The 16,051-nt window shown below is 34.1% G+C and overlaps 1 protein-coding gene across 15 annotated transcripts in view; it reads left to right on the plus strand.

Moving 5' to 3' along the window:
* SPAG16 (sperm associated antigen 16) overlaps nt 1–16,051 on the plus strand; it is a 1,149,776-nt gene that overhangs the window by 18,266 nt on the left and 1,115,459 nt on the right. For all 15 annotated transcript variants that reach the window (XR_013173028.1, XR_013173027.1, XM_077155025.1 and 12 more), the window contains exons 2-4: nt 6,387–6,433; nt 7,519–7,614; nt 11,784–11,902. Coding sequence is in view for 13 of the 15 variants with exons in the window: in XM_077155025.1 (XP_077011140.1) it covers nt 6,387–6,433; nt 7,519–7,614; nt 11,784–11,902 (262 nt within the window). In the remaining 2 variants the exon portion in view is untranslated. The remainder of the gene's footprint in view (nt 1–6,386; nt 6,434–7,518; nt 7,615–11,783; nt 11,903–16,051) is intronic.

Raw genomic sequence — 16,051 nt, forward strand, 5'->3', positions numbered from 1 at the left:
CCCCCACACTCACAGGCACTAGCATAAAGTCCTGGACCCATACATATACCTGCACTGCAACCTCCCACTACACTGTTGTGCCCCTCCCCACGCCTGTATCCTGCTCCATACTCATCCTGCAAATACAAAGCTTTAGACTACTGAAGGAAATCAACATCTAAAGTAACCCTATCAAGATATTTACATGCCATGAAGACAACAGAAGATCACTAACCATATGAAGATGCAGTCAGATCACAGTCCAGTCTAATGACCAAATTAAAACACCGGAGGAGACACAGATTTTGGAACAACTAATCAAAGATGTTCATATAACCTTACTAAATAAAATCAGTGAGATGGCTGATGACAGAAAACAGATCAAGAAGACACTGGAAGAGCATAAAGAGAAATTTGAAAGAATAAATAGAAAAATAGAAGCTATCACAGAGATTAAAGATGCTGTAGACCAAATCAAAAATACCAGAGACACACAACTGCAGATTTCAAGAGACAGAAGAGAGAATCAGCAGACTGGAGGACAGGAAAACTGATTCTGAACACACAAAAGAGCAGATGACAAAAAAGATGGAAAAATTTGAATTGTATCTCAGAGAAATGATGGACAAAACAAAGCACAAAAATATAAGAATCATTGTTGTCCTGAAAGGATAAGAGGAGAGCAAAGGGCTAGGAAGATTAGAGGAGGATATAATGGGAGAAAACTTACCAACATTTATAAAAGACAAATATGCAAATTGAGGAAGCACAGAAACTCCAAATAAAATAAATCCAAAAGGCCTACTCCAAGACATATACTAATCAGTCTGTCAAATGTTGAAGAGAAACAGAAAATCCTGAAAGTGACAAGAGAAAAGCAATCTACAACATACAAGGAAAACCACATAAGACTGTGTGGACTACCCAGCTGGCACTATGAGAAGCTAGTGGTATAATATATTTAAGATCTTGAAAGAGAAAGACTTCCAGGCAAGAATTCTGTATCTAGCCAAATTGTCCTTCAAAAACTGAGGGAGACTTTTAAATTTTCACAGAAAAACAAGGGCTGAAAGAATATGTCAACAAGAGGTAAGCTCTATAAGAAATACTAAAGGGAGTTCTGCCAATTGAAAAAAAGGAGAGGGAAGTCTGGAGGAGGGCATAGAATTGAAGAGTACCAGTAAGGGTAACCTAAAGGATAAAAAGTGCAAGAAAGAAAAGAGCATATAGATCTGACCCATAAAATCCAAGATAAGATGGTAGGTTCAAGAAATGTTTTTACAGTAATAATTTTGAACTTAATGGACTAAACTTACCAATTAAAAGATACAGATTAGTAGAATGGTTTAAGAAATATTATCCTGCTATATGCTGCTTACAAGAGACTCATCTTAGACACAAGGATACAAACAGATTGAAAGTGAAAGGATTGAAAAAGATGTTCCACACAGGCTGTAATGTAAAGAAAGCAAGAATAGCTATATTAATATCACACAAAATAGACTTTAAATGTAAGGACATCATAAGAGACAAAGGAGGACACTATATATTAATAAAATGGACAACTAACCAAGAAGAAATAACAATCATAAATGTCTATGCTCCCAATCAAGAAGCGCTGAAGTACATGAGACAGACATTGGCAAAATGAAGGGAGCAATAGACGTTTCAACAATAATAGTAGGAGACTTCAATATACCATTCTCCTCTAATGATAGAACAGCCAGACAGAGAATCCACAAAGAAATAGAGCACTTAAACAATTTGATAAATGAATTAGACCTAACAGACATATACAGGTCGGTATACCCCAAAACACTAGGATATACATTCTTCTCTAGTGCTCATGGAACATTCTCCAAGATAGATCATATGCTAGGGCACAAAACAGGTCTTTATAAATCTAAAAACATTGAAATTGTTCAAAGTACTTTCTCTGATCACAATGGAGTGAAGCTGGAAATCAATAACCACCAAAGAACAAGAACGTTCACAAATATTTGGAGATTAAATAAGACACAAACAATGAGTGGGTCAAAGAAAAAATTGCTAGAGAAGTCAGTAGCTATCTGGAGATGAATGAAAATGAGAATACAACATATCAGAACTTATGAGATGTGGCAAAGGCTGTGCTGAGAGGGAAATGTATTGCACTAAATGCCTATATTAAAAAAGAGGAAAAAGCAAAAATTGAGGACTTTGTTCAGCGGGAGGAAGTTGGGGAAGAACAGCAATCTAATCCCAAAGCAAATAGAAGAAGAGAAATAACAAAGATTAATGCAGAGTTAAATGAATGGAAGAACAGTAGAAAGAATCAATAAAACCAAAAGTTGGTTCTTTAAGAAAATCAATAAAATCAATAAGCTACTAGCAAGGCTGACAAAGAGAAAAAGAGAGAGGATGCAAATAAGCAAAATCGGAAATGGGGTGGGGGGAGTCATTACCACAGACCCTGAAGAACTAAAAATTATAAGAGGATACTATGAAAAACTATATGCCAACAAATCAGACAACCTAGATGAAATGGACAGATTCCTGGAAACACACGAACAAACTACACTGATGCAGGAAGAAATAGAAGACCTCAATAACCAGTAACAAGTAAGGAAATTCAAACAGCCATCAGAAGTCATCCTACAGAATACCTGAAAGCCCTAAACTATAATTAAGCTGCCCTGATATCTGAAATGATTGCGAAAGCTTTTATCTTGTGCCTTTGTGACCACAAGAGCTGTTAAACCCTTTGCCTGGTCATTCTCTCATAGAGTGAAGGCTCTAATGCTGTTGAAATCAGCCATTTACTAGCCTCAGCCCTTTACATTTGTAAATCATATCCACTACGCTCTGCTATTGAAAGATAACTTATGTCCCTTCCTTTTGGCTCACACCTTTACTACTGAAATGATAGCTTTACCTCCCTTCCTTTCAACTTATGCTGTAACACTGTTTCCTTTTCTGCTTTGAACTTACTAGCTCTGCCTCCCATTCCTTTCAACTTATGTTCTTCTGTTGACATGATAATGATAACACTGTCTCCTTTTCTGTTTTGAACTTGCGATCTGAAATGATCTCATCTTGCCTTGCTAAAATCCTTAAAAATCTTGAATCGCATAAACTCGGGGGAGACACATTTTGGGCTGCGAGGCTATCTGTTCTCCTACTACACATGCAGTAATAAACTCTTTTTCCCTTTGAAAATAAATCTTCCTACAAAGAAGAGCCCAAGGCCAGATGATGTCACAGGGAAATTTTATCAAACATTCCAAAAAGAAATAATACCAGTCCTGCTCAAACTTTTCCAAAAAATCGAGGAAAGAGGAACACTAACTCATTTTATGAAGCTAACATCACTTTAATACCAAAACCGGATAAAGATCCTACAAGAAAGGAAAACTAAAGACCAATTTCCCTAATGAGCATAGATGCAGAAATTTTCAACAAAATATTAGCAACTCAAATTCAACAGCACATTTAAAATAATTATCCACCACGACCAAGTGGGTTTTATACCAGGAATGCAAGGGTAGTTCAGCACAAGAAAATCAGTTAATGTAATACAGCACACTAGCAAATCTAGAGGAAAAAATCATATAAGCAGAATGTGGTATGTACATATGATGGAGCAGTAAGATGAAATGGTATCCTGAACTGCATGACAAGATGTATGAGCTTTGAGAACATAATGCTGAGTGAAATAAGCCAGACACAAAAGGAGAGATACTGTATGATTCCAATTTTATGACCATGGTAATGGTATCAGAAGCTTATAATACAGAATATAGGGGACCTACAGATATACAGAAACTTGAGATGGGTGAATAGCTTGCTAATGAGGTTGAACTTAATTGTAAGGGAATAGACAGAAGTGAAGCCAGTTCACTAGTGATTCTATAAGTAATATTATCATTTTGAAAGTGAACGTGATTGGAAGGGGTTGTATAGACTCATGAGTCCCACTAATTAACACTAAGTATAAACAAGTTCTTGCATGAACTACTGCTAAAATATGAATCTTGTTCGAAGAGTATATAATTTCAGAGTATAGGGGGAAAAATGATATCACATGCCCTGGACTATGTTTAAAAGGAAAACATCAACAGTGCTGCAGCAATACCAGGGGTACATAATTGGGGGAGGGAAAAGAGTTAAGGGGAAGTTTGGATTTTCTATCTGGTGAAGCTGTGTTTATTGGCTATCCTTTTCTTGGGAACAATGAAATTACCTAAAATTGAGAGTGTTGATGGATTGTTGACTTTGGACTATACATGAGGCTTAGTAGAGTTGGCAAAAGATGCATTGATGATGAAGTAGATTAGTGAATGATGGTTTAAACATTTGATTAAACATGGTGCACCTACAAAAAAAGGAATGAAGTTGTGAGGCATGCAACAATATGAATGAGTCTGTGGGATATTTGGTGACACAAAATATGCAAGAAACAAAAAAAGCAAATGTTGTATGATCTCATTTAGAAAATACTTATAGGAAAACTGGGGCCTAGGTTGTAAGCTCTTATAGCAGTCACATTTAGTCCAGAGTGGTAGTTGTTATTTCTGGATTTTTAAGGGCTGGTTTATATATGTATAACCTGTTATTTAGAGATAAGAATGAAGCCAATTGGGTAGGGATTAAGGTAATTCAGAATACAGGGGTAAGGAAGATATTGCATTTATTTTAGAACTTCATCTACTCTTTGAGACCAAAGGAAGAAAGTTTTATCATGCCCAGAACCTAGGTTTTCTGTAGCATATAATCTAACTCAACCTGTCTGGATAGATCATTTAAACAATCCAAACACAGGGAGTGCAGAATAAGAATGAAAGCCTTTAATCCTGTATAGTTTAATGTAGTGCCTAGATACATCCCAGAGTATATTAAGCAGATAATCAAAAAGTATTGGCAAAATCCCTTGAGGGATAGGAGAAAAATTATGGAACTGTTAAACTTTACTACCAGGGAAACCCTGGATACTGTGCCAAATATTAGAGACATCCAAATCAATAGGCCAAGCCCTTAATCTTGAGGCTTGCTCATGTGAAGTTTATGTATGTAGCAGAGAAGCTTAGTCTACCTATAGGTATGCCTAAGAGTCAATTCTAGAGAACCTCTTTTGTTGCTCAGATGAGGCCTTTGTTTCTCTAAGTCCAACTCTGCAAGTGAAACCATTGTCCTCCCCTTACATGGGACATGACATCCAGGGATGAAAGTCTCCCTGACAACATGGGAGATGACCCTCAGGGATGAGCCTGGCTCTCACACCATGGGATCAACAATGCCATCCTGACCAATAGGGGGAAAAGAAATGTAACAAAGAAGGTATCAGTGGCTGAGAGAATTCAAATCGAGTCGAGAGGATACACTGGAGGTCACTCGTATGCATGCTTCAGTTAGACATTGCTACCTGTCATAACTTGCCAAGCCCCAACCAAAATCATTCCTGTCAATCCTAAAGAATAGCTAGGACATTACATAAGATTCTACAAAGATTCCATGCACTAGAGTAAATCCGAAACCTACAACCTCCAGATGGGTCCCTGAACCAGGTAAATCCTGAAATGCAGAGGGACCAACCTTTCCAGAACATCAACTAGTTCCATACCCCATCACATGTTATTGACAGCCCCTTCCAACATGAAAAAGTTAAAAAGGGCATAGCCCAAGTACACCTACAAAGAGTGGAAGAAAGATCAAAGATGATGGTGGAGTTATACAGAGAAGGTAGGGTTTAACAAATGCGTATGAGTGCTGAATCATACTGGTATTTATTTTAGCCTCCAGTACCTTAGAGCAGCTAGAAATAAAACCTATAATTATGGAATGGTAACCCATACCAAACTCTGAAATCTGTTCTACAACTAATTGTTGCTATGTACTTTGAAATTTATTGGTTTTATGTATATATGTTATGTAAAGAGAAGTAGGAGTATAACAGAGAAGATAGAATTCAGCAAATAAGTATGACTGCTGAATCCTTATATTGATATTTCTGTTCATCTCCAGTGTCTTGGAGCAGTTAGAAGAAAAAACGAAAAATTGTGGAACTGTAATCCATACCAAACTTTAAAATTTGTTTTATTACTACTTGTTAAAATGTACTTGGAAATTTTTTACCTTTTTATATATATATTTCACAATAAAAGACATTAAAAAATAAAAAAATTAATGTAAGCTAATAATTATGGCATCTTTACTGGCAAAGAACAAATTAACTTTCTGGTCCTAATTATCTAGAAGTCTTAAATATATTATTTCTTTGAATAAATGCATATTTTGATAAAAAAAGAGTCTTTACCAACTTCTTGGTGAGATAATTGTATCCAAATACCTTATTTTAATGTCAAATCAATTTTAAATAAAACAAGTTTGCGCCATAGTTTTTTGAGATTAAAACTTGACAAGTTATTCAGAGGTCACCATAACTGAAGCATCTGAAGATGACTATGAATATGAAGAGGTAATTTGTTTATTTTAGGTATTTGTTTTATAAAGTCATTGTGGTAATTCTTGTGGAATATTTATTTTCTTAAATGTGTAAGCAAACTTTTTTGTTCTCCTTAAAAGGTACTCGTTTTCCCACTGTATTTAACTAGTATCAGATGGTTGAGTGAGATGTGATCATTATATTTAAACATTTATTGTATAGCATATTTAGCTCTTTTGGCTTTCCTATTAATTGTCTTTTGAGTCAGCTTCTGATTGTCTGCCTGGTAGATCCATACTAAAGACTAACATTTCTGTTCATCAGACATTTCCCATCATTTAGACAGCTCTTGAATAGATTTTCCAGTTTCACACTACCCAGATGGAGTTCAGGTCCCTTGCTGTCTTTCAGCTTAACTACACTTCGGTCTAATATGGTTCCTGTCTCAAAGCTCTCCTTTAATTCATTGTTCCCATAGGGCCTGTCATTACTTTTGAGTCTTGGAGGATAAAGTCACTCCTAGATGATAGAAACTGTGAATGAAGTTATGCCCAAGAAAGATTGGCAATTTGTCCTATCAATATATGCCACATAAAATTACTGAATGAGTTAATAAATGTAAAGGGCATAGGAAGCATATGTGTAAATTAGCATTAATATCATAATTTGAGTTGGTGTCATTTTTCCAAGATCTTAACCCTCAGGCAGTGAATTTTGTTTTGTTTTGTGTTTATAAACAAGAGATTTGTAGTTGCCACTAGTTATGAAAAAGGAATGATGGAGAACCCCTGGGATATGAAGAGAATTCTATCATTTAGATGGTCTAACTTTTTTTTCAGTATGATTGTTAAACTACATTTGCCAGTTTAGATAAAAGTAGTTGCCCATAAGCTGAACTCTAGTTTATTAGAAGTGACATTGAGTGATATTTAAAGAGAAATCAAAATGTTGCCTACTTGTTAGTTATCCATTTTTCATAGATCTTCAGAATGACTTGGTGTCTTACATTAAATGTATTTCTTTGATCTTTTGCTCTGTCTGTGAGGAAAACTGATTTCTGAAATGAAATATGGTATGTTTATATTCCTGCTCACTTTTCCTGTCTCTCTGTGATTTAGATACCAGATGATAATTTTAGTATTCCAGAAGGTGAAGAAGATCTGGCAAAAGCAATTCAGATTGTCCAAGACCAGGCTACAGATACTCATATTTTGGTGAGAAATTTTAGTACATTTATAGCTTGTGGTTTAGCAGAGATACTGTTAATGTGAAGTTTTTTGAAAGTCATTTAAAATTTGTTTAGTACTTTACCTTACTTACTAAATGTAGCTCTATCACCTGCTATGCCCCTTTTTACTCTTATTTATTAATCATCAAGCCCTTACTTTAGATAAGCAGTCACATTTTCTCTTTGGAATGTCATTTTCCACATCATGGTCACTCTTGTATGGCTTTATAGCAAGTGATGCCTTCCTTCAGAACTCTACCTGTTTAATCTCTCTGGCATTTCTCCAAAGATTTTCAATATATATGCAGAGAATTTGGTGTGGTACCCAGATTCTACATCTCTTTTTAAAAGCATTCTCTGTGTCTTTCTTTTCTTGGAAGCAAATGCCTTCCACTTAAGAATCCACTCAAAGCGAATGCTTAATATATTATGATTTTTCATCGTGAGGACTCTGTGCTAATATAATTAAGGAATTTAGTGGGGAAATGCTTAATGATTATATTACCACCGATTAGAAATATGTAAAATTGATGACGTTTTTGTAAAATTGAAAACTCTTTTAAAATAAACAATAATTTGGGCGGGCCGCGGTGGCTCAGCGGGCAAAGTGCTTGCCTGCTGTGCCGGAGGACCTCGGTTCGATTCCCGGCCCCAGCCCATGTAACGAAAACGGAGAAACAAAATACAATAAAACAAGAAAATGTTTAAAAGATGTTTCCCTTTCTTCCTCTCTTCCTTCTTTCTATCCTTCCTTCCTTCTCTCTGTCTTTCCTTTAAAAAAAAAAAAAAAAAAAAAAAAAAAAAATAAACAATAATTAAATGATGATAGAAAAACACTCTTAGAAGTACTTTGAGTCTCATGCCATCATTAATTAAGAAGACTATTTTTTAAATAATGAATTCTTTCCTGAGAAATGAGAAGAAAATAATCTTATTTACTTACATAGACTTCTTCAATGCAAAATACTATATGATAGACTTTACTCTATATTTTGCCCTATGTCAATTTTTCCATGTTTTGTAGACTTCCTCAGTCTAGAAACCCAGTGACTCCTATGCAAAATATCTGGCCACTCAAAATTGGAAAAAAAAGAGGAATTTATTACCTTGGTAATATAGTAGATGCAAAATTTGAGAATTATTGAATGTTTTATAAATTTTATAAAGTTGTGCGTTTTATATGCTATTAGTCTCCTTAATTAGTGGAATGGTTCTGAACTCTGAAGTAAAATGTAACTTCATTGTATTTAAAGTGATTCTTGAAAAAAAATTGAGAAGATAAGAAGTGTTATTAATCTGTCGCAAAAAGTACTTTGGTTATACCATCAGTTGATTCTTAAAACTGAAGATTTTTCACAGTATGCATGTACGGAGAGATAGGAACATATACATATATAAATTCTTAGAAATACTACTATGTAATTTTATGGAAAAGAGTCAATTTTACTTACATTCATGCTGTTTCTCCCTCTAAACCACATTTTTCTTTTAAGTAAGTTATTGTCATATATTTTTCTAATTCCTAGCCCTTTTGGTTTTTGGTTTTATATTTTATTAATTTTGCAAGTGAAGTCTTAAAGTTCCTTTGTATTGCTATTATATGTAACATCTAATTTTTATAAAACAGAATTTTGATCTTTAAAGATAACAGTAAGAGGCATCCAAATCATAATTTTAAATTCCCTAACATTTCTTCTTTTCCTCCTCTTCCTCCTGAGATATTTTGATAGAATTTAGGGCATTTCTTTGGAATATTCAAGAATTTTGAGAGAAGACTTAATTGACTGAACCACACTAAAAATATCATTTAGCACATTCTTCAGCAGCTCTCAGTGTGTTGTTGGAGATCCTCTAGAGTCCCAAAGACCTCCTTTCAGTGAGGTCCTCCAATTTCCACCTACAGAGCTGTCTGAGGTTTGCTTTTTTTCATTTATTTCAACCACAACAATGTATCACAATAGTTTGAATGCAGAAGCTATATAAATAGAGGGATCCAGCTGTCTCCTCCAGACATTAAAGAGATTTGCAAAAATGTGTAACAGTGCCACTCCTGTCACTAAATTGTTTCTATTTTGGAAAATATAGTTATTTGAAATAAAAATACTAATCTATACTTATGTAAAGTTTTATTATATTTATTTAAATACACATTTTAAAATTAAATCCTCTAATATGGTAATTATGGATTGATATAACCCACATAAGGTGGAGTCCCTACATAATTTTTAAGAATAAAGAAGTATTGTAATTCATTAAGTTGAGAACCGCTTATATATATATTTATGGATTATACAATTTTTAGAATTGTATTCTAAGATATTTCTTAATAAGTTGGGTACAAATATAAAATTTTTTTCTTGCTTAGAACTATGTTAGTTTAACAAAAAGAGAAGTCTAGGATTAGTAAAATTGTACTCCTTTTATTTAGACCTTGACATGGAATCAGTGCCATTAATTTAATACGTAAGATAGTTTTCATTATTCATATAGATTCAATGTGTAAGTCACAAAAAAAGTTTGTCATAATTAAGTCCACATTCACTTGATGTATACATTTAATTTCAATAAAAGAACCAGGCTGTTTGTACCCAAAGCTTTGCCTATAGATTCTCAAAGCCAGTATATTTGACTTAATGTGAGTTAAGAAGTTGATGAGATGAAATCCCAAATAAAATGAAGTTTGTATTTTAAGACCACTAGTATTTTTGTTTCTTTTCTTTTTTAATGCTCTTTTTAATATATATATGCTTTTTTCTTTTAGTAGTCAACAAAGGAACTCATTGAACTCACTTGAGAACAGTTCATAGTACATCAAGATACATAATTTTGATATGTGGTCTAGTACTCCTTTATAGTTCAGCATTCAATTAGATCTTAATTCGGGTTTTATGTCCTCAACAACATTCATATCCTTCTCTTCATCTTCATCCCTCACTTAACCCAATTTATTTGTACCTTCTATCATCTCTCATCTGAGCTGCTGCATACTGCTGGTGCTTTTCTTCCATCTTCTCCCATCTAAAAGATGTTTCTAAAATGGAAATTTGAATTGATTATCCCATTACTTAAATCCCCAATAACTCCACTCTTCCTCTTTCTTTGCCTTCATGATATGCTTCCTTTCTAAATTTCTACCCTTGTCTTTGATCTTTTTTCCACAAGGCCCTAAGTCTGAACAGGCCCTAATTTCAGATCTCACTTGCTGAAATATCCCCATTTTTTTTTTTTCTAGCTTAGGGATCTGCAAATATGTTTCATAAAGGGCCATATAGTAAATAGTTTAGGCCTTAAGGGTTATAAGGTCTGTGTCACAAGTCTTTAGTCCTGCCATGTAGTGCAAAAGCAGCTAAAGACAATATATAAGCAAAAGAACATGATTTTGTTCCCATAAACTTTAGTTTCAAAACAGTTTGCTTAGCCCTGATCTAATCAAGTGATGTATTTACTCTTATTATGAATAATAGTGCAAGTCCCCTCCATTGCACATTATTTCTTTAATAGTGTTTCTAAAAATCAAGGCACCAAAATTGCTGTATTTTTTCTTATACTGATAGTTAAAAGATTCATACCCCCCACCCCAGCTTCTTTTGACGTGTTATATGGTAATGAAAGAGCAAACTAGCCTTTTTCTTGTCCTTCAGACAATCCAATCATACTCTTGCCACAGGACCTTTGTAATTATTGATGCTTTATATTTAAAACATAACTGATTTACTCTGCCTCTTCATTTAAATTTGTTCTCAGATGCCATATTATCAACGAGGCCTTCCTTTACCATTCTTCATATATATAGTAACACAGCTCCACACACATACCTTCCTTATTCCTGGTTCTCCCTCTCTTCCATCCTCTGCTGTATTTTTCCCCCAGACACTTAATACCATCCACCATATTATGTATTTTTTAATTTAGTTATTCATTTTCTGTCTCTATTCACTTGTAAGTGAATGGAGCAGAACTTATAAGCTTTGTGAGGACAGAGACTAGAATATTTTCTTCATTAGTTTATCCCTGGTGATTAAAATAGTCCCTGCTATATAACACCTAACAAAAATTGTTGAAAAAAATGAATGAATGAATGAATGAAAGGCCTATTTGTGTCCTTAATCAAAGGTTTGACATTCTTAAAAGAATAATAGCACATTTAAATTCCAGGAGCAGAAAACAGTTCTTCCTTCAAAGCAGGCAGTGCCTGAAGTAATAGAAGACTTTCTTTGCAATTTCCTGATCAAAATGGGAATGACCAGAACTCTTGATTGCTTTCAATCTGAATGGTAAGAAATTTTGTGGATAAATTGTAATAATTCTTTAGAAAGGCTAGCATTATTTAACATGTGTACTTTTAAACTATCTTAAGAGACTTTGAAGTGACTTAATTTCTGTAAATGGATGGAAACATTTCCTGTCCCCACTCTCAAACTAAAACACACACACACACACACACACACACAAATACTGAATTTAAAATGTAAGGAAATTTTTATAGAAACATTTTTCCCGAATATTCTAAGTTTAAGTGATTTTCAGAAATAAAGAAGATTGAATATCCTATGGAGTTATGTTATGCAAAACTGTTTTATGAAATTCTTTCATAATATCTTTTGCAGAATTATTAAAGATATTATATCCTGTATTTAGATATCATCTAAGAATATGCTTTCCTTTGCTTGTTTTACTTATAATGTAATAGTTTACCTTTCTCTAATTACACAGCCAATTGATTTTTTCCTAAAAATATTCTTTCATTTAGAAGTAAGTGGGTTAATTTTTTAAAGTTAACTAAATATAAGATTTTCTTGTTTTAATTGAAATTTTTTATAACTTACTGATTATGACAATCAGCAGGCATGCTGTCTTTATTTCTTTGCTACAGTAACAGTATCACCAAGCATATTTTCAGATTCTTAACATTATTTAAAGAAATTTTATTAAATGATTGGATGTGGAAATGTAAGGTTGATCTATAAAAGCCATTGTGAATTACAGATAGAGGGATTAATATGCTATATAAAGATGTTTATAATGTTTTCCTATTAAATCCTAAATTAAAATATAAAGACTGTTTGCAATTTCCACTAATCCAGCTGTGATGTAATTTTTATTTCTTGCATTTTTTTTTTAGCTTTCATCTACTGAGACCATGCACTGAGAGAAACCAATTTCATTATTTTAAATTGCATATCTAATAATGTTAATTAATTTAATAGAAGGCTCATTTTCATTAATATAGCCTAAGAAAAAGAGAAAGTTTGATGGTAGAGAAAGTAATACTATTCCTATTAAGTCTGTAAATTGTGACTGCTTTTTTATAAAAATGCCCCTAAGAAAGAATTGCAACTCTACTAGAAAATACATTTTTGTAAGAGTAGATAAGTGATTAAATTGAAGTACTAATGAAATGAAAGATTAATATGATTTAATTTCTTTTTTCTTTCCTTCTTCTAAGAATGTTAGGACAACGCAATGTTTAGATATTTGACCAGTCCCAAATTTGAAATAATTCCCTTAGGGAAAGCTAGATCTGTGTATATTTTTAACAATTATGTGATTATTGTAATACTGTCTTGTTAGATTTAGCAAACTGAATGGATGAGGTAAAATTTGAGGAAGCTCTGATAGTATTTGGTTATATGGAACTACTAAGTAAGCATAACATACCATTTAGCCTAATATTTCAATCATAAAGTAAAATTTGTATAAAATATGTCTTTATTATATGGGTCTAGTATACTGTGATTGAAATAATTTTATCCTTATTCCTAACTGCCCATTTGTAATGAGATTACACTGTATTAGATATTTTAATTTCACATAAAGCATTGTTTTTGGTTTGATCAAAAGCCTTTACCTAGTCTATCTCTTAGTACTACAGAAATGTATATTTGCTATGCAGTCATGTAATCTTACAAAAGTTGCCCAGACAAAGTTTGTCATTGTTATTTTGTGGAAAAAAAAAAAAAAACATGTTTCTTTCAGGCTGCAAACAATAATTGCAGCAAATAATGATCCTACATATATCAGCTGAAAAAAAAAAAAAAACATGTTTCTTTCAGGCTGCAAACAATAATTGCAGCAAATAACGATCCTACATATATCAGCAACAGCAAACTAGGGCTCGTGGGCCAGATCTGGCCTGCCTCCTATTTTTTTAAATAAAATTTTGTGGGAACATAGCTACTATACTTTCTTTTATCAAAAGAGTTGCCAATCCTTGCTTTAGATAATAGATAAATGTGGTAGGCATTTTTTCTGTGAACTACTATAAAGTTTGTACTGTAGATTTAGTCAATACTTTTTATGTCCATTTTAGAACTATTCTTTGTGGGCAATGGTAATTTCTTTCGGGGCAAAATTAAAGTGTAGGAAAGACAGAAATATACTTTAAGTTTATGTTTGAAAATGTTTTTAAGACCTAAAAGATTAAATGTATTTATGAAAACCATGGATAAAATTTAAATGGTTCAACAATAAATAATTGAATGTTCCAAGCATAATCACCACCTGTTCTCGTTTGCTAGCTGCTTGAAAGCAATATACCAGAAATGGAATGCTTTTAAAAAGGGGAATATTAAGTTTCTAGTTTACAGTTCTAAGACTGTGAAAATATTCAAATTAAAGCAAGGCTATAGAAATGTCCAAATTAAGGCAAAACAAGAGATTACCTTCATTCAAGAAAGGCTGATGAAGTTCAGGGTTTCTCTCTCAACTGGAAAGGGATATGGCAAACATGGTGACATCTGCTAGCTTTCTCTCCAGGCTTCTTGTTTCAAGAAGCTCTCCCAGGGGCATTTTCTTTCTTTATCTCCAAAGGTCTCTGGCTGTGTGGGCTCCCTTGATTCTTGTGGCTCCATTGTGGCTCTCTTAAAAATGTTTCCTCTTTCAAAGTATTCCAGTTAACTAATCAAGACCCACCTGGAATGGATGGAGTCATATCTCCCTCTAATGAAAGGTTAATACCCACAATTGGGTGTGTCACATCTCCATGGAGATAATCAAATCAAGTTTCCAAACTACAGTAGTGAATAGGAATTAAAAGAAACGGTTGCCTCCACAAGTGGATCAGGATTAAAACATGGCTTTTCTAGGGTACATAACTCCTTTCAAACTGGCACACCACCACAAAGTTTTTAGTTTTTACTTTTGGCATTTGGAAACATATTAGAATTACTCCAAAGTTATAATTTTAAAACTTTCATTCTACCCTCTGGATCTTAAAAAGACATGCTTTTCCCATATACAAAATATATTCATTCTATCACAATATCAGAAAACCTTAAACCATTTCAGTAATAGTATAAAAAAAAAGTACAAATTTCAGTAATAGTACAAATGCAAGTGAGAAACAGTACAGAGTCTCAAAGTTAGGTACAGGCATGGGCAATTTCAGAAGGCAAAATTCTCCTCTTGCTCTGGACCTGTAAAACTCAGAACAAATTATTTGCTGCCAACGTACAAAGAAGAAACAGTTGTAGGATAAATATCCCCATTTCCATAGGGAGAAATTGGAAATAACACAGGAATCACAGGACCTAAGCGGTTTTGAAAACCTATAGGTCAAACTCCATTAGATTTCAAAGTCTGAGAGTCATTTATCTCAGGGGCTTTAGAAAGCGGTAGTCCTACCCTTTCCAAGGGCCTATGCAGCAGCCTGCCTCTCTCTGAATACAACCTTGGGGACACCTTTGTCATGGCTCCACCCTCTCCAAGCATGGGGCCACACCCAGACTCTCTGCCATCTCCAGAGCATAAGTTTAACCTCTCCATGTGGGGACAGCCAGGTTCTCTGTAATCCCCAAGAAATGTGCTTTACCCTCTCCAAGGCCTGAGGCAGCACAACTCTTACACAGCAGGGAGGTGAAAGGCCCACGCTATACCTTTGGGACAAACTCATCCTCTCCATATGTTTGGGTGGGTTTGCTCTTCTGGCCCGAGGCTTCTTGAGTTTAGACTTTAGCTCTCATAGTTCTGCCTCTGAAATTATTTTTCCTCTAATAGTTCCTTTTTTCTTTCCCTTTCAGTCCAGGCTGTCAGTGGTTCTGCTTATACAGATCCCACAACACTCTTTTTGGCTTTCTATATAGTAAATAAGGATTGTGCCCATCAGACAGCAGAAATTTCCACAAATCCTTCCTGGATAACTCCATTTCCAATTCTGGCTTTTTCTGAAATGACTGACTGGTTCCACATTTGGTTAAATCCTCATGTGGGACACTATTCTCTGATATCCCTTCCTGGAAGCCCAGAGTTTTCCAGAACATTAATTTCTGATTCCTTTGTTCCCACGAGTTCAATTGTCAACTTATCTATTTCTTGTTGCATTTCACTATAAGCATGAGGAGAAATCAGGCTGCACTTTCCACATTTAATTTGGAAATCTTTTTTGCTAAATGTCCAAGTTCATGACTTTAAAAATCTACCTTCCA

This window comes from Tamandua tetradactyla, chromosome 3 (assembly GCF_023851605.1).
Source record: "Tamandua tetradactyla isolate mTamTet1 chromosome 3, mTamTet1.pri, whole genome shotgun sequence".
Taxonomy (NCBI): Eukaryota; Metazoa; Chordata; class Mammalia; order Pilosa; family Myrmecophagidae; genus Tamandua; species Tamandua tetradactyla.